This window comes from Pelodiscus sinensis, chromosome 2, assembly GCF_049634645.1.
Source record: "Pelodiscus sinensis isolate JC-2024 chromosome 2, ASM4963464v1, whole genome shotgun sequence".
Classification (NCBI taxonomy): domain Eukaryota; kingdom Metazoa; phylum Chordata; order Testudines; family Trionychidae; genus Pelodiscus; species Pelodiscus sinensis.
Window position 1 is genome coordinate 170,895,212 of NC_134712.1, and position 18,564 is coordinate 170,913,775.

At 38.8% G+C, this 18,564-nt stretch overlaps 1 protein-coding gene across 7 annotated transcripts in view; it reads right to left on the minus strand.

Moving 5' to 3' along the window:
• Window positions 1-10,478: 10,478 nt before the first annotated feature.
• BBS9 (Bardet-Biedl syndrome 9) overlaps window positions 10,479-18,564 on the minus strand; it is a 513,046-nt gene continuing 504,960 nt past the window's right edge. For all 7 annotated transcript variants that reach the window (XM_075921764.1, XM_075921758.1, XM_075921760.1 and 4 more), the window contains one exon: window positions 10,479-14,228. In XM_075921764.1, the coding sequence (XP_075777879.1) occupies window positions 14,180-14,228 (49 nt within the window). In that variant the 3' untranslated portion in view covers window positions 10,479-14,179. The remainder of the gene's footprint in view (window positions 14,229-18,564) is intronic.

An 18,564-nucleotide genomic window follows, 5' to 3' on the forward strand; every position in this document is an offset into this window, starting at 1 on the left:
GTGCACAAAATTATTGAAAATTGGATTCCTTATCCATGTATTATAGACATAATAGGAGAAACTACGCCAGCACGCTGTGACGGGGTCTGGTCACAGAAGATTTTTTAGGATTGTTCCTTGGTGTGCTGATTGTGCACTTTCTCGCTCTCTGGGGCTCCCTGCAGGCAGGGGCTGCTCCAGCCAGATTGGAATGCTCCTTACCTGCAGCACGGCAGGCTGCTCCAACTAGGCTGGGCCCATCTGCATTGGGCAGGGGGCTTTTCCAGTCTGACCAGGCTGCCAGTTAACCGTAACCGATGAGCATTACCCGGTAAGGGTGATGCTTAGCGGTTAACCAGTTAACCATTCACATCCTTACTAAAAATCAAACGAAGAGTCAGCTTTGAAAATGCACACCCTAGTGGATGAAAAACAGATTGAGCTATGCATCAATACAGTAGTGTTATACAAATTCCGATTACCAAAAAAAAAAAAAAATCTGTTGTAACACACTAATTCCTGCGGGGGAGGGGGCACAGTCAACAGCACCATGAATGACTGAAAAGGGCCTCTGGAACCGGTGATGTAAAGTGGCATTAGTGTTTATTATTATTTGTTAAGCACTGACAGGATGCTTGGTGCTGTAACTTGCAGGAGGATGTAAAAGCCAGGCTCTGATGTTATACCAATGGCCGCCTTATGTCAGACAGGGAGATTCACACAGCATTAGGAATTCTAAGAGAGCGTTGGATGAAAAAGAAGAAATACTGGGAATGGCTGACCTCTCCTGCCTACGTCTGGTCACCAGCTACTTTGCCACTATAAATTGTCATAGCCACAGTGGCTTCAACAAAGCTAAGACAATTTATACCAGATGTGGCTTTGTCCCCTGAAATCCTGCATCTCTCATCCCAACTTCTATGCTAGAAACAGTCTGACCCTATATAACTAAAAAACAAATAGGTGGGTGTAAGAAATTAAGGTGAGGCAGGATGCAGTTCTATTGTATACTCTCCAGTATTTTTTTTCTTGCTGCAATTGCTTTTGCACCACCATGGTGAGTAAATTACACACATTTACCATACACACTGAATGCGGAACCAGTGCATGGTATTACCACTGGGCCATGTACATTTTCTGACCAATTAACATTCATTGTGCAATTGACTCCCTCCTCAAAGACACTGTTGAGTTTGGCCTTATAGGATGCTACAAGCTGGAGCAAAAGTGTTGTGGGCTGTAAATGAGCTGTCTTCCAGCTGCAGTTATTATGGGAGTCCTGAAGATTTACATGAGTGAGTGCAATAAACAGAAAGGAACAAAGCCAGAGCTACAATAAAAAGTCAATGAGCAGGATCGGCTCATAGGCCTTAATTCTGCAAAGATTTACACACATGCTTAACTCAAATCAAAGGGCCCACTCACATGTTTAAAATCATGCACATGCATAAATTCTTGCAGATTTAGATTCTTAAAATCTATGTCAAAGTATACTTATGGACAGCAAATTATGAAAGCTGTAAACAAAAATACTTGTACTGGAAAGTTGATTTTAAGTTACTCACAGCCAATTAGGAAAGAGAAACAATGACAAGTGTCCTAAAATCTAACTACCACAGTTCAAATTTTATATAATTGAATACTCACAATGAACTGCTTTTAAGCTGTATGTATAACAGTGGTTTTCAGCTTTTCCAGACTATTGTACCCCTTTCAGGAGTCTGACAGTCTGATTTCTTTCAATAACCCCAAGTTTCACCTCACTTAAAAATGACTTGCTTACAAAATCAGACATAAAAATACATTGTCACAGCATACTATTACTGAAAAATTGCTTGCTTTTTCACTTTTGCCATATAATTATAACATAAATCAACTGGAATGTAAATATTGTATTTGCATTTTAGTGTCTAATATAGAGCAGTATAAACAAATCACTGGGTGTATGAATCTTTAGTTTGTACAGACTTTGCTAGCGCTTTTTATGTAGCCTGTTATAAAATGAGTCAAATATCTAGATGAGTTGATGTCCCTCTTTCTGTACTTGGCTGTCTGCTCTCTCTGTACTACCTCTCTTTGTATTCCAGTGGTAGAGAACAAAATACAGTTGCATTTTCTTGAGAGGTCATTTCAGTATCTTGAGAAAATCATGAACAATGGATGATCAGGACCAAAGGCTCCTCTAATTTTGACTCTTTCCATTTCTGTATATCTATTTTGAAACGCACAGGGCCTGGCTGTAAAAAATATTCCAGATTAAGTCAGGGTTTGCTCAACATGCCTGAAAATTTGTCTCTCTCACTTAGTCTTTCAAGCTGATGACTCAGTGTATTAGGAGCCCCAAATTAGTAGCTAGTTTTGAAAATGTTGGCCTTAATAAGCAAAAAGCATAATTAAATTCATCAGCTCTCTTATTCACTAGGAATTATTTGCTCAGATCTCATTTTAATTTTGTCCAATAAAAGGTATCAGTTCACTGTCTCCATAGCTGTCTTAGAAAAAAACAATGTAGCTACCAATTTTCCCCTGCTGGATGACATACTTGGGCCACAGCCCTCTAAAGAAAAAGCTATTTTAGAAGCCTTTTTGTTTTCCATTTATTATTTTTCTGATGCTGGAAGCAATGTTATTCATCAGAGAGAAGAATAGCTACATTGTATTGCTAATGTTTAATCAAAACACTATCTTCATTTTGCTACAAGCTAGACTACTGCTTTCTTTCACAACCTTAAAATACATCTACAAACCATGGTGGATCAGTGAAATCATCACTTTATGTTCAATGGGAAACTTTTTTTAAAAAACATTATTCAGATGATTGCAAAAGCAAATCCCCATTTATAGAAATGTGCTTGACCAGAATGAAAGAATGAAAGCCATTCAAGGCCTTGATGCTTTTATCAGATTAACAGTTGAACCATATGAAGAAAGATGAGCCAAATTGGATGAAATGACACCAAAAAAAATCATTAGCGTACTTTCATAAAAACAAGCTGTGCCTACTGTAGCACAAACTAAGCTATGCGACTTCAATCCTGTGCTCATAACTTTACACCTTGTGTTTCTATTAGTATGTTTTAATGAATATTTAAGATATATGTTTAATCAAAGTTTATTATGTTAATTAGTTAATAATCAGTGACGTATTCCAGCTCAAGATGGACTCCATGAACTATAGCCCCTGACTCCATCTTTAAGGACATTTTCACCTCAGTAATAGCTGATGGCTAGAACCGGACCGTTTCAGTTCTTCTCACCACTTTAAGTGCAGGTTTCCCACCTTTGGGAAGTGAGCATTCTGGTATCTCAGGTTTTCCCACCTTTGAGTTTATATAAGACTGTGACTCTACAGTTGCTGCCACCGTCCACCTTAGAAGCAGCCATGTAAAGATCAGGATCTTCCAGCTCCAAAGTGTCAGTAAAGATTACCATCATCTGAAGCGAGCACAAGAAGAGGATCTGCATAACACCACCACCCAACCAATCCATCTAATCTCTGCTTACCTGGAATCAACATCTATCCAGAGGGCATTCACTCAAAGGATTCTCTTCAGTCACGAGGCGAGTGACACCAGTCTCTGGACTCCTTAGTGTTCTTCCCTAAGGGCTCCCCATGAGCCTATATGCAGCAGGTCCTGGACCTTGCTCTGTACACTTTGCACCTAGAACCAAAGGAATAAGGTTTATTTTGGGGGGTGCTTATTTTCTCAGAAGCCAAGGGAGGGAATGGGTTATTCGGGCCCAAGTTCAAGCCCACTGCTTATGTCACTGATTCACTATGGTTCTTTGTTGTTTTGCTCATTCCCTTCCTCCCTGAATTGTAATTTTGTCCCTAATATACTTACCTGCTTTACTTTACTTACTTGTCCTCTCACCTTTATCTCTGTACAAGCCACACACATGGGGAGGAGGAACATCATTGACAGGATTAATAATCGGTCTATAGGTGATTCTTGATTCTTCTGAGAAAAGGGGGAGCCTTATCAACTTCTTATTTCCTCTATCTACCCTCATTAATAATCATGTTATTTTCCTTTTCTCCGGTTGAGGTAACGCTTCTCAACCTTTTTAAATTGCGATGTAAGAAAATAATCAGTACAAGCATCAATTCTATTTATCTTTAGTTAGGAGTGAGTTAGCCCAAATCAAGAAACTGGATACAATTAAAACAGTTGTTTCCTGAAGTTCTACCACACTTCATTGTGATCCTCAGGTGTCTGTCTAGCCTGATGGACATGGTATAAAATCAGAAAGGTGAGCGGGTGTGGGTGTGAGAGAGAACAAACCTGAATGACAACAGTAAATAATTTAAAATATTTTACAGGAACAATTTATTTGTATTTTTGTACCTATGTGCTTGTTTCAGCCACACACAAGCATTCAATATTGTGTTTTCCCTTACTGCCTGAAAACCAGGCTGGCTGGTGTCTCAAGATTCCCTCCCACATACTCTGGTTCTGGGGGAATTGCTTTGTCCAGATGAGACTCTCATTCCTTCATCTTGTCCTGGGACAACAGTCATTGCAATTCTGTGAAGCAACCATCAAAGGAAAGTTTCAGTCTTGCAAGACGATGCATTGGTGAATGCACTCAGCACCTCCCAGGATCTGTGTATTTCTTCCCTTCTCTCATCCCTTCCAGTCACACTTCTAGGGCCAGTCACAGTCCTATGGCTAAATGCACATACAGTCCCAAATAACTGGGCAAAGCTCACTGATGCCCAAGTCCATAAGAACATAAGAAGGGCCATATTGGATCAGTCCAAAGGTCCATCTAGCCCAGTATCCTGTCTGCCAATGCCAGATGCCCCAGAGGGAGTAAACAGAAGCAGGTAATCATCAAGTGATCCCTCTTCTGTTATCCATTTCCAGCCCCTGGCAAGCAGAGGCTAGGGACACCAATCCTGCCTCTTCTCTTCCTACACAGCAAAATACCCTGGCTCTGCCACTAAGACTAAGGGATTGTGATGGGTTGGGTCACAGAGATTCCTTTGAGCTGTCACCTGATGGGCTGATCATATCACTGAGCCTGCCTCTGGGATGTCTCAGTCACAGGGACTTGACATGGCACCCTGGCACACACAATGGGACCAAACCCCCAAATCAATCTTCTCATTATGCGTAAAGTTTATTGAGAGTGACCTCATAAAATGTTTGCTCCCTTTATCAGTTAACAGGATGCACAACTGTTGTTCTCCCCTCACACCCAGGTAACGATTTACACTGGGTTTGATAATAAACAAAAGTGATTTTATTAAGTATATAAAGTAGGATTTATGTGGTTGCAAGTGATAACAGACTGATCAAAGTAAGATACTAAGCAAAAAACTAACAAACAAACAAACAAAAAAACCCACCAAACACACCAGCTAAGCCTATTGCACAAAGGGTACATCTGCACTGCAACACTATTTTGAAATAACTTCCTGCTATGTAGATGCGGACTAAGGGTATGTCTACACTACATGGCTCCGTTGACGGAGCCATGTAGAGTACCTTTGTAGACACAGGAAAATGAAGCGGCAATTTAAATAATCGCCACTTCATTTAAATTACAATGGCTGCCGCGCTGTGCCGATTAGCTGTTTGTCAGCACAGCGCTGTAGTCTGGATGCTCCGCAGTCGACATCAAAGGCATTTGTCGACCTCCTCGGTATGCCTCGGGGGTTGAGGTTTACCGGGGAGGTAGACAAATGCCTTTGATGTGACCGCGGAGCATCCAGACTACAGCGCTGTGCCGACAAATAGCTGATCGGCACAGCGCAGCAACCATTTTACTTTAAATGAAGCAGCAATTATTTAAATCGCTGCTTCATTTTCCTATGTCTACAAAGGTAATCTACATGGCTCTGTCGACAGAGCCATGTAGTGTAGACATACCCTAAGTTATTTCAAAATAATGTCGAAATACTGTCAAGCTGGAGGAGTTCTTATTCCAATTCCTGTAACCCTCATTGTACGAGGAGTAAGGGAAGTCAGAGGAAAAGTGCTCTATTTTGAAATAAGTGTTGTGTAGACACTCCTTATTTTGAAATAAGCTATTGCGAAATAAGCTATGCAATTGATGTAGCTCAATTTGCATAGCTTATTTTGAGTTAAGCCCTGCTTTGTAGACACACCCTAAGAGAAGTTGTTGCAAATCAGAATTTCTCACAATAGTCCTTATTTTAGGACTATGTTTAAAGTTCTTAAACCAGTTGATCTTTTTTTTTTCTGACCTGGGTCTAGCAGATTCTCTCTATCCTCTCTTTGGAGTTCTTTTGTTTCTAGGTATTTTCATGTATCTTCTCGGGGTGGGGAGCAGTTTGTGAAGCCAGCTGAAGACAATTATTGTTTGCTTCCTATTCCTTATATAGAATTTTCCCAGAGCGGGAAATCTTTGTTCTTCCCTGTGGAAAAGTACAAAATTCAGAATGGATTCCAGCATCAGGTGGCATGGTCACCTGTCATTGTAGGACCAACCATAATCAGGCTTACAGGAAAAACAAGACTATTCACAGATCATTGCCTTGAGTACCAAGCCATTAAGTTCATTGAGTACTGCAAATAGGCTTCTTTAGCATATCTAAATATATAAATGGGTTTATACTTCATAATTCTAATTTCATATACAAGAATGATACATGCACACATAGAAAATACTAATTCAGGGAATTAAAAGCTCTCCAATGAAAAGTCATGTGCCTCATTTTGCATAAAGCATATCTGAGTTATGAATACTCATATTCAAAACCACATTTCCATAACAATACAGGGTAAAGCATTACAGGGATCCTCCACGGTCACAATCATCTAAGCATATAAATTCCACAAAGAAGTTGCCTAGCCTCCGTTAAGCAAAAAATAAATGCTCATTCTCTAAACAAAATATCTAAGTAGCTCTTGAACATAGAAGTCAAATATGTTACTGGCATAAATCCTTATTGTTTACACTGATACATATTCAGTCACATAACATGCAGCTTTCTTTTTTCAGCAAGAATTCCTGGTTACAATTAATAACAGAGCAGAGATAAGTAATTTTTTCAGGCTCCTAGAAAAACAGCCCTTCCCTCCCCGCTAGATAATATATGTAATAAACTGCTTTTTATGGATCCCAACTCTCTCCACCTCACCTATCATCAGGGGAAGAATACCTATGATAATCTCCTCTATGTGTCTTGCAATTGATTCAGTCCATGTTTAAAATATGTTTGTGGGCACTTTAAGTAACTATTAATTATTGAATGTTCACCTATTAATGAATTGTATTAACATCATCAATCGATCCATTTCTCAACATATTCCCCAGCTAAAATGTTAAATCTATTAAGCACTACTACAATACTAGTAAATAAAATGTATACCAATAGGATATGTATTTAATTTCAGATATCCCAAAACACAATGTAAACTTTAGCACATCATCTTGGGCTTTGATAGCCTCAGAACTAGCAAGCTAAATAGGATTAGTCTTAGCTGGTATGTGGATGAATTACTTTTAAGGAAAATTCAGGGCATTTAGGCAATGGTCCTGAGATTACATTCAGTAAGTGTCATTCTTCCCTCTGATTCCATAATGAGCCAATGTCTCTCAGTGTTAGATGACATTATGCTGATGGAGTTGCCATCTTTGGCATGGCAAAGGACACTGAGGCACAGGTGTGTTTATTTAGGGGAAACCATGCCAATTTTTAGAATAGAAGGTATCAGCCTGCTGTGCTGACCAAATTCTAAATTGGTCATTTGCACCCTGCTTAGCAAACCTGCCTCCTACAAATACATTCCTTCCACAGTTTCAACTGAAGTGATTCTTAACTTGTCCAAAACGATTAGATGAAGATGGTATGGCTGTTCAGCAGATGTCGTATTCCTTCGTGGCAGTGGCACTGTTTCAGGAGTGAATGAAGTAACTCCTACTCATTTTATAGACTATACAAGGTTTTGGAATTTTTCAGACTATTAGGTTCTATGTAAAATGTCATCTTCTCCACGGTTAGCCTGCAGCCATCTCTGAGGCAGAATGAAGTAACTGATTAATTGTGCACAACAGTCTATTTCTGCTGTCTCCCTTGACATACCATTGTAAATGTAACTTAGGAGCTGAACTTTTGTGTGATCCTTGCTATTTATGTCATAATGTAAGTAGGACTAATATTTATTTATAGCTGTGTTATTATAACAGTCATCACCAATGAAAGATAAGTTGGGGCCTGATCCTGCAAAATACTTACAGTGGCTTCACATCAATGTCCTTCTCTCAGGCTCATGGATCAGCCAATTACGTATGTAATCAGGACAAAGGTTGTATCTTATGTTCCATTAGTTGAATACAGTATCTGTCAGTACCCTGCTGGGTGGCTGATGTGAGTCATGTTTTGAGAATTATGGTCTGGACTGGTCATTCCATTCCTGCTTAGAAAACATTCCATTTCTCTAGCCTGCTCCTAACAATGAATTAAAAGCTCTTACAACACACTGCTATCTGTGTAATTTTCCTTTGGACTCTTAATTGTTTTTTTTCCAAAAACAAGTGCTACGAATTTCCAATGAAAGATTTTATAATGACAATGTAACATTACAGTAGTGCTGGCAGGCACTGAAGAAATACATTATATTGGTACTTTGCCAAGTCTTAAATGTTACAAAAAGGTGGCAGATAAATATGTTAGATTAACTTTAAAACAGGAAACTGGAGCAGACTGTTTCCCGTGGGGAAAATGCTGTTTTGGCATACTGAAGAGGAATATAGGAACTGTCATTCTAGATCAGACCCTCTAGGTCAGTATCTTTTATTAGACAATAGTCAATACCAGCTCCTTTTAGAGGAAGATGTAAGAAGTTCAGTAAAGAGCAGCCTAGAGGAAAACTTTCTTCCTAACCCATGTTAGTGTTTGATTTATGTCCTGAAGCCTGAGGGATTATATTCCTTCCAGGACTTTTAGGGTACGTCTACACAGCAGCATTATTTTAGAATAACTGACATTATTCTGAAACAGCATAGTTTGTGTCTACACTACAAGCAGTTATTTCAACATAATGTCAAAATAATGTCCTGTAACCCTCATTTTATGAGGAGTAAGGGAGGTTGGAGGAAGAGTGTTTTTCCTTCGACTTCCTGCTATATAAACAGCATCAAAAGGCAAAGTAAGCTATTTCGACTTAGGCTACGCAATTGACGTAACTCAAGTTGCATAGATTATTTTGGCTTTACCCCTGCTGTGTAGACATGCCTTAATTATTGATCTAGTCCTTATTAAAGTAACCTGTTATTTTTTTCAAACCTGCTTTTCCTATCTTTTTAATAACTGGGTTTTAGAATGAAACTTCAAATGTTGTGTGTATCTATCTAATGCATTCACAAGGAGTGACTATGAAGGAAATTTCAATCTGTAATAATGATTGAGTCTAACTAGTAGTATGTTATATTGCCAATCCAGATCCCTACAAATGGAAATATCAGAGAAATGCCACAATAGTTAAAAACAAGTAAAGAGACAGGATATTATTCTGCTTTTTGCACTTTCTTTTGTGCTCCTGGCCAAAGCAATGTAAAGAGTACTGTGGCAAAGACATGTTGCTAGAAAATAGCTAGTCCAATCACTTTACTCTGTTATGCTTCCATCTTGTGACTAATTAAATCACTTCTTCTACATTTAATTCTAATAAAGCTACTAGTCATATGTTCTGTGATCTGTTGGTCATTTACAACACATGGGCACACAGGACATCAGCAAAGCAGAGAAACCAAAATCCCCAAATAAATAATCTTTCAAAACATTATTTTTAACTCTGTGTTTGATATATCAGGCTCTAAACTTGTTTTGTCTTACAGAATGTCATATTGGAAACTCCTAACATTGTTTATTGCATATAGTTGCAAGAACTGGAAATGCAGAGGAAGATGAAGTAGAGAAGTAATTTCAGACTCTAAACCAAGCCATATTTTTCAACCTTTACATGCATCATAAAATGATAGAGCCATAGGATTAGAAGGGACCATGAGTGTCATCTAATCTAACCCCCTGCCAGAATGTCCATCCTGTTTTTAATTCATGAATCAGAATGGGCTGTTTTCATAAAACATGCATTTTAAGACAGGGAAGCTCTGGATCTCATTTGCTAATTATTTCCCCAATCCTGCCTTCTGTGAGACACTGACCACCCTGAATCTTTCACTGTTTCCAACACAAATTGAGGGCACTCAGTGAGGGTACATCATGATTCATATGAAGATACATGATCCATGTTTTGCAAAATTTAGGATCTCTAGGGTTGCATAGCGATTATGTCAGCTAACGCATGCATGCAAACATAATGTGTAAATATTGGAAGGATGCTGTGTTACAGTTTAGCCAGTGTTTACACATTTTTTGTGTCAAAAGTAATTGTATAGCAAGCAACAGCACACTCGACTACTTTCAAACAAAGCAATATCAGAAGTTTGGCACAGAAGCGTATCACGTATTGTGCAAATACTTCTGCAGCTTGTTTTTTTAAAGAAAGACTTTGAAAATAGGATATGTTGATAAGGAAAGATATTTATTAAGCAGGATGCATAGACTGTAATTTTTTTCTACAGAAAGATTTTGCATGGAAATTACAATCTCTGCTCAGCATACCTAAGTTCATGGCAGTAAAGTACTTTTAATATGTATAACAAGAACAAGTATAACTACATTCAGACATACCTCTAATACAGTTTCTACAATAAATGTTGAAGAGAAGAAAAAACATACTATTATTAAAGTGAAATCAAGTTAATTAAACTATAGAAATGTTGTTCTTCTTTATCTTAGGTGAACACTAAATGGACAGAAGAATCAGTTTGGGAATAGGTAAACCACAAAAGTGTGCTGGGTTGAATTCAAGATTGTATTCAAGCCCCAAAAGTGTTTTGTTCTAAAATGTAAGGTCAAAATTAAAAAAAAAACCCTCAGTCAAATATTGTTCAACATATAAATTTTACAAAACACACAACAGTTCAAAGAAAATAAAATGTACTTTCATATTATGATTTATTTTAGAAAACAAATTTAGTTTTGAATAAAAAAATAGTTGGTACCACTGATAAGATGATATTAAACTGTCAGAATGCACTCACTATTTCTACATTTAGATATGTTTAAAACTAATTTTAACAAAATGATTGCTTAAACTTTATTTTGTTCCAATAACCACATAAAAATATAATATTATTTTCAAATAACTTGATGAAGCATAGACACTCTGTATATTAAAGTTTGGTTGAGTGAAAATAAGAGTTTTTATAGGAGTATTCCTTCTTATCATATAAATAACTAGCATTCTAAATAAGAAAATTGTATTTACATCTCAACCTCAATTTGAAATAATGTGGTCTACTTATCAGCATGAGACCTGACAGAGTATTGGTACAAAGTTTTATACATTGTACAATGACTTGGCCAGTAATATCTTTTTTTGTCTCAGCAACATTGATGTTGAGAACTGAACTTTGGTTCCCTGAAATTAGCAGTGCTTCCTTCATATTTTTGGCTTAGATAACTTTAAAAAAAATCTTGTAATTTCGCCTTAATTTTTTTTCCAACCACAAATACCAGATTTAAGTGGAAAAGAATCATATTAAGAATAATCACATGAAAGCTTCTTCATACTGTTTCCTGTTGCACTGTTGTATAAGCCACTAAATTGCAGCGACTTATTTCCTCTGGCTTATTTGGCCATGGGAAAAACAAATGGTTTTTGTACTCATTGCAAATATTTCTGCTTTAAATCCTGATGATACTATTCAATGGCATAATTCATCATGTTGTAAAGAGACCATAAAATACCACTATGCATAATTTTCTTTTTTTCTTTTTTTTTAAACTAGTATGTTTTCCCCCTTCTGTAGACCATGGAGTAAAATAGGCGAACAGGAACAACACAAACATAAACATGTTTCACTGATGTCAAATAAATGTAATATAAGTAGAAGCACTTAACACAAAGGACATGAACCTCTACTCATTGCTTACCCAAATCTCCCAATGAAGTCAATGACAGTTTTGGATGACTGAATCAAACCTAAGAATGACAATTATTACAGTGTAATATATCACACTAAATCCCTATGTTTTTTTTTCCCCACATATAATATATGTGTATTTAATAGTACAGGATTCTTTGGTTCAGGATTCTACAGTGTAATGGTACTTCTATGGTACCATGAAAGGATTTTTAATAGTAATTGCAGTTGAATTTTCTAGGTTACCTAGCACCCACTGAAACCATAAAAAAGATTTGACATTTGTGGTTAAAGTTTAAGCCCAATAGCTAATGTAATTGATTAGTTCCCCATGGATTTTCTTTGGTCACTGAGGTGTATGTGTGGACACTACAGGAGATTATTTTATTGTGCAATTTTAGCAGAGCAGTGGAGTCTCCTTACAACGGGTCAGACAGTGCTTTCCTGGGGAAAACGTGGGAGAGAGAGAGAGGGAAGAACACTTTAGGAGGGGAAATCTTTCCATCCCAGAGAAGTGGAGATTTTCCTCAAGGGAGGTTTCTGGCCTCCATGAACAGCAGCTCCCTGAGATCTTCCAGGGTATAAAGCCATCTGGATGGAAGCCCTACAGCTTCACTCCAGTTCTCAGACCACCTGCTCCCTAGCTGCTTGGCTCGCTTTAAAAAAAACTGCTGCAAAAGACAACGCTGTATAACTGCAGTAATATAAATATTGTTGATATCCTGATAGAGCAGCACCATGGGACTGCATTGGAGACTAATTGGAAATGCACAGTTGGTATAGGAAGAAGGAAACTATATTTGGAAGGTGAGAGAGGAGAAAGGGGTTGAAAATGGATTTAGTTCTTCAGAAAGTTACTGGACTGAAGTCCTTGAAAATAAACTTCCTTCTTTAACTACAGACTAGAAACAGCACATATACTAGTAATATAAACTTGCTTTTGTCCCTCTCCCATCCAACAGGTTTCACAGCTGAGCTGGAAGAATCTCTTCTGTGGATGAGAAGTCAGAACAGTGAGGGCTCATCAAGGCTACACTAAAGCATCAAAAGAGGATATGCAAATGCCCCCAGAATTTGCATATCTTCTTCCGATCTCGCTTTCAAAAGTGAAAGTAGCCAAGACGTGTTTTTTTCCGGCAACCCCCCACCCCCACCCTGTGTAAACCAAAAAAGCGGGGAAGGGGGACTGTACCACTGGCCATCACTATTAAACCACTCGTAATGAGAGGTGGTAGCTATATCAGTAGGAGATGCTCTCCCACTGACACAGTGCTGTCCACACCGGTGCTTTTGTCAGTGAATCTTATGTCAGCCAGGGGTGCGGAAAAAACAAAGCCAAGATTTTCAAAGGTAATTTTGGGTGCCTCTATTTTAGGATTTCCCATTTGTAGATACTTTAACAGGACCTGGTTTTCAAAGAGCTCAACCCTTGTGAAAATCAGACCCCCTTTGAACTGTTTCAGATTGGGTTCAGAAAAATTAAGGCACTCGTAATGACTGGTTACATCTGAAAATCTTGGCTCAAACCAGAATAGACTGATTCCTAATAATAACAAAAGGTACCATCATATTTAATGTGTCAGTAAAAAACACAATAAGATACATGTGTCAAAGTGCTTGAGGTAATGACAATGTAAGAATCTTTATTCGCTTGACTTATTTACTAGGAAAAGTGAAGGAGATATTTTGCACTTGACATAACCATATTTTACACTGTATCTTCTGAGAGCAGAAGTATAAATCAGGGACAAGAGGGACAGAGAAGCCTGGTTGGATTACATGCTTTTTTTCTGCTTGTGAATTCAGCTGTGTGGAAATTCTGATTGGTTAGCAAAGGAGGGAAGGAGATGGCTATTTTTTGTTCAGACTGTACCATTATGAGAATGGCAATGAATATCTAAAAATAATTAGATAAAACCATGAAACAAAAGTTGCTTTTAACTGTGTGTAATAGTTTTTGATCAGTCAACAAGATCTTTATGACAGGCTAATTATTGCAGATTAACATTTGCTACAGCCATTTGATAATTGGTTAGGCTTTATCCAGAGAATGGATACTAAGACTACAGTTGGCAAGGAGATTTAATCAATTTTATGCTAATAAACTTTTTTGTACAATTAGTGGGACTGTCTCCTTCTGAAGATTTCATTTAGAGCAGAGTAACATGGATTGGTACAGCTGTATTGTAAATGCATTTGACATCGGATAGAAAAATCCTCCGGAGGATCCTCTTCAGATTTTCATGGCTTTTCTGTTTCCTCTAGTGCACCCTGGGGCAAATCTAAAAGACAGAAAGATAGATGAGAATGCTTATAAAATTGGCTTATACTTGGCAGGCATCTACAATACATTGTTGATTCCTCCAGAGTTTGGAGAAGTCTGGGTTATACCAAATGAAACCGTTTATTGCATACAAAAACTATACTACAAAAATGTTCAAATTGCAAAATCAAGCATTCAAAAGTTAGGCAATACTAGAATTAAGATAGCCTGTGCAAAATAATTGGACCCTGTTGTGCATATGCATTATGATACAGTCTTTGACTACATACTACTTTGTCCACAGGAAAAAATGACATAGAACACTCTGTCAAATAGATATAGTATGTTGCAATTAGCAACATTTTATCCCCATCTTGCCCAGGTATAAATGCATATACAAGCTGCAAAGCAGTGGAGAATCAGGCACTTGGTTTATTAATAAAATAAAAATAATGCATCTTTTAAAACGGCTGTGTATTTAAGGCTGACACTTTGGAGATACTGATGTCTTGGAGAAGTTTCACTTATGAAGCTTTGTTGATATTTTCGTTTTAAAAAGTCAACAGTACAACAGGAGTTCAATCAAATTTGCATTTGATTTATATCCACACAACAGAAAACCTAAAGAAAATCAGAAATCTGGGAGTAATTGGTCAAAAGTTCCCGGACTGACATAATTGTGGGAAAATGGAACAGTGAATAATCAAATGAGAGCCTTGCCTAAACACAAACTTGCAGTTTTAATTAAGCTGGTTTAGTTAAATTAGAGCAAACTCCTGGGGATTCACTTTTATTTCAGCTTCAGAGTGGCTTATTGTGTGTTAACACCAAACTAAGGTTGGTTCAAATAATAATATATAATAATAGTAATAATAGTAATAAATATGAATGATGATGATACTACCACTGCTACTAATATATAATATATTAATAAAATAAAATAACAACAACAAAAAATAATAACAATAACAATAATAATAATAAACCTGTGCAATGAGGCAGAGCCAGGAACATAACCCATGTATCCCACGTCTCAGTTCATTGTTCTGTCCATTAGTATATTGTCCTCAGAAGCATGTCCGCACAACCTTTTGCACATGTTTAACAAAACTGCTTTAAAATTACAAAACTTTAGTTTAACTGGTGTATCTCTATGGATAGCAGTCCATATCCATATATATAAAATCTGGCTTGCCTTTTTGGCACTAGGGACTTTGACATGTCTGTGAATGGCTGGGTGTGATGGGAAGAAATTTGACAAACTATACTGAGAGTCTTGAGACTGAAGCTGCAAAATGCCAGAAAGTCAAATAGAGAGCAAGAGCTCAGTGATAAGACCCTGATGACACAAAAGACCAAAGCAGTGAGTTCCCAGCAAGAGCTTTAATTCCTCAAGGAGCTCCAAGGTTTCCCCTGACCAAATTGTCTATTGTTGAGTTGTCCTTTTAAACATATTGTGTTGAGAGCTGATTTGGGTAGACAAAGCTCATCTCTGGCATCCTTTGTTCAAAACTATTAGTATGTAGCACATGCTGGGGATTCATGGGGATCAGCATTAGGCCCTGTCTTAGGTATTGCCTTCATTAATGATTTAGAAGAGGGAGTGAGCAGCACATTAATTACATGTTCAGATTATCAAAACCTGTGATAAAGCTGCAGATCCTGAGGAGGAGAAAGAAATACTGCATTGAAGCCTGGTGAGATTAGCAAAATGGACAGAAAACAAAGTCAGATTTAACTTGAAATACATTTGGGAAAGAAACAATCGGAAACAGGCATGCTTATGGGAGCTAGAGATGCAGAAGCATAAGACTGAAGAAGAACTTGAGGTAATATTTCGGCAAATTACACAGGAGTTTGTAACATGATACTAGACATAAAAGCACAATGCAATTTAGAACTGCAAAGGCATCACCTCATGCAGCAGAGAGTTGACAATATGTTTATAGATGGGTCTGCTGTGACCACATGTGGAATACTGTGTTCGGCTTCAGAAACATTCAAAAAACTGACCTTATCCAAAGTCCATTGAAATCAAAGACTCTAGGGACTTCAGTGGGCTTTGAACCAGGCCCTTAAAGAACAACAGTTATGACTCGGTGATGGAAAACACTGGCTTCTGAACAATCTTACAGAGGCTAAATATGCATGAAGTAGCTGAGGGTATATCTACACTACAGTGTTATTTCAAAATATCTTATTTCGAAATAGTTATTTCGAAACAGCTTATTTCGAAATAACGCGTCTACACACAAAATGCATTTTGAAATAGCATTTTGCTATTTCGAAATAGTGCGTCCACACTGAGTGGACTCTGAATTGCATTTAAGGCTGGTCGGAACCAGTTCCGGACTTACTGTGTGGGGCTGCTACCTGAGGCCAACTGAGGTCTGTGCTTAAAGGGACCCCCCCGGACAGCCAGTTCTCAGGTTTTCCTGCTTGCTTGTCTACCTCAATGAGGGACAGCAAAGCATTTTGTCTCTGCATGCTCTGGTTGCCCTCACTTGGGACACCACAGCACTCTGCAACATGGATCCAGAGCTGCCCCTGAGCACTCTGGTGCTTCTCTTGGACGCACTGCTGTGAGCCTGGCTGCACTTTCTGCAGGCTGCCATCTGGGAGGTCCATTGGGGGGCTGTCAGTATCCAGGAGGCCCTGCGGGAGAGCTTCCACCCTAAGGAGCATTAAGAGCCTCCCTGGTCTTCCCCACTGGGGGCTTGTGCCTCATTCCTCCCTCATGTCCTTCCACGTATGCCTCCCTAATCCCCCTTCCTGGTGTTAAATACACGTATTTCCATGAACACGAACGCTCTATATTTAACAAAACTGGGAGGAAGGGAATGAAACTCTGGTGAGACTGGGGAAAGGAGGAGGGAGAGGGGAGAAGAGAGGGTAGGAGACGGGAGTGGGAAACCTGGGAGGAGGAATCTGGAAGGGGAAAGTAAGGGGAAGAAGGGGGAGGGGAAGCTCAGGGCTCAGGGTCGGGGGGTCTTGCCAGACCAACTTGATTGTCATGCAAACCTGCTCCTGGGTTCGCATGTGGCCTTTGGTGGCCAGGCTGGCAGCTACCCTGCCATAGACGGCCACGTTTCTCCATCTAGTGAGGAGATCATGGACGTTGGGGACATCCCCTCCAAACCTGAATAAGGTCCATGATCTCCACCCTGGACCAGGAAGGTACCTGCCTTCTCTGGGCCCTAGCAGACTCCTGGGAGCTGGCAGACTGCTCCTGGGGAGCAGTGGAGGGCTGGCTGCCAGTGGCTTGCTGGCTCATGTTTTGGGGCCACTGGGTCAGGGGTAGTGACTGCTGGCTCTGGGCTGGTAGGCTTGGAGCTGGCACTGGCACTGTGGCCAGAGTCTACCCCTTTAAGGGCTCCAGGGAGTGGGGGAGGGAGAAAAGTGTTCTTGGTTGAGGCTGGAATGGCCACCATGGCACCCTGGGAAGGCTGGAAGGCCCCCTGTTTCAAAATAAGTGTTTACACAGCACTTATTTTGAAATAGCTATTTCGAATTTGGCATTATTCCTCATAGAATGAGGTTTACCAAATTCAAAATAAGTGCTCCGCTATTTCAATTTTATTTTGAAATAGCGGTTTGGCTGTGTAGACGCTAGGAAAGTTATTTCAAAATACGGCTGTTATTTCGAAATAACTGTGCTATGTAGACATACCCTCAGAAACAACAAAAGGGTGCATATGGAACTTGACAGTCTATATCTTAAAGACATAAACAGCATGGGGAGATAAATTATTCATGTTGAGCTAGGAGGAGATAAGTAATAGTAGTGGCATGCAAATAAGGAAACATTTAGATAACTATCAGAAAAAAACTTCCTGACAATCAGATATTGTAGTCTTTGGAATTGTTCTCCAAGGGAAAAGACCCATCATTTGGACATTTTAAACAGAGTGGACAGAAATCCTAAATTTTCAAAACGCGATTAATAATTGTGGGTGCCCAACCTGAGACTCCTTAAAAGTGCCTTGTTTTTGGAAAGTGCTGCACAGTGTGCACCCATCCTCTGAAAAATCAGGCTCCTTTAATATGTTTCTATTTCAACACTCAGAATTTGAGTCCTGAGAAATCATTAGACATTTTGAAAATGTAGCCCAGAAAATGCCTGACTGCCGAAGACAGGTCTCTTGGTAGGGAGATGGACTGATTGACGTAACACATCTTTTTCTTTTGTTTCTTGCTTGACTGATTGTATGCACTGACTCTGTGCTAAAAATGGAAAATAAATTGTTATTTGGGATATAAAGTAATACCCGAGATTCCAGTAACTTTCATGTTGCTGTTTCTAAAAATGGCCATAATAAATTATGATGTTAATGATAAACCACATAAATTCCTGA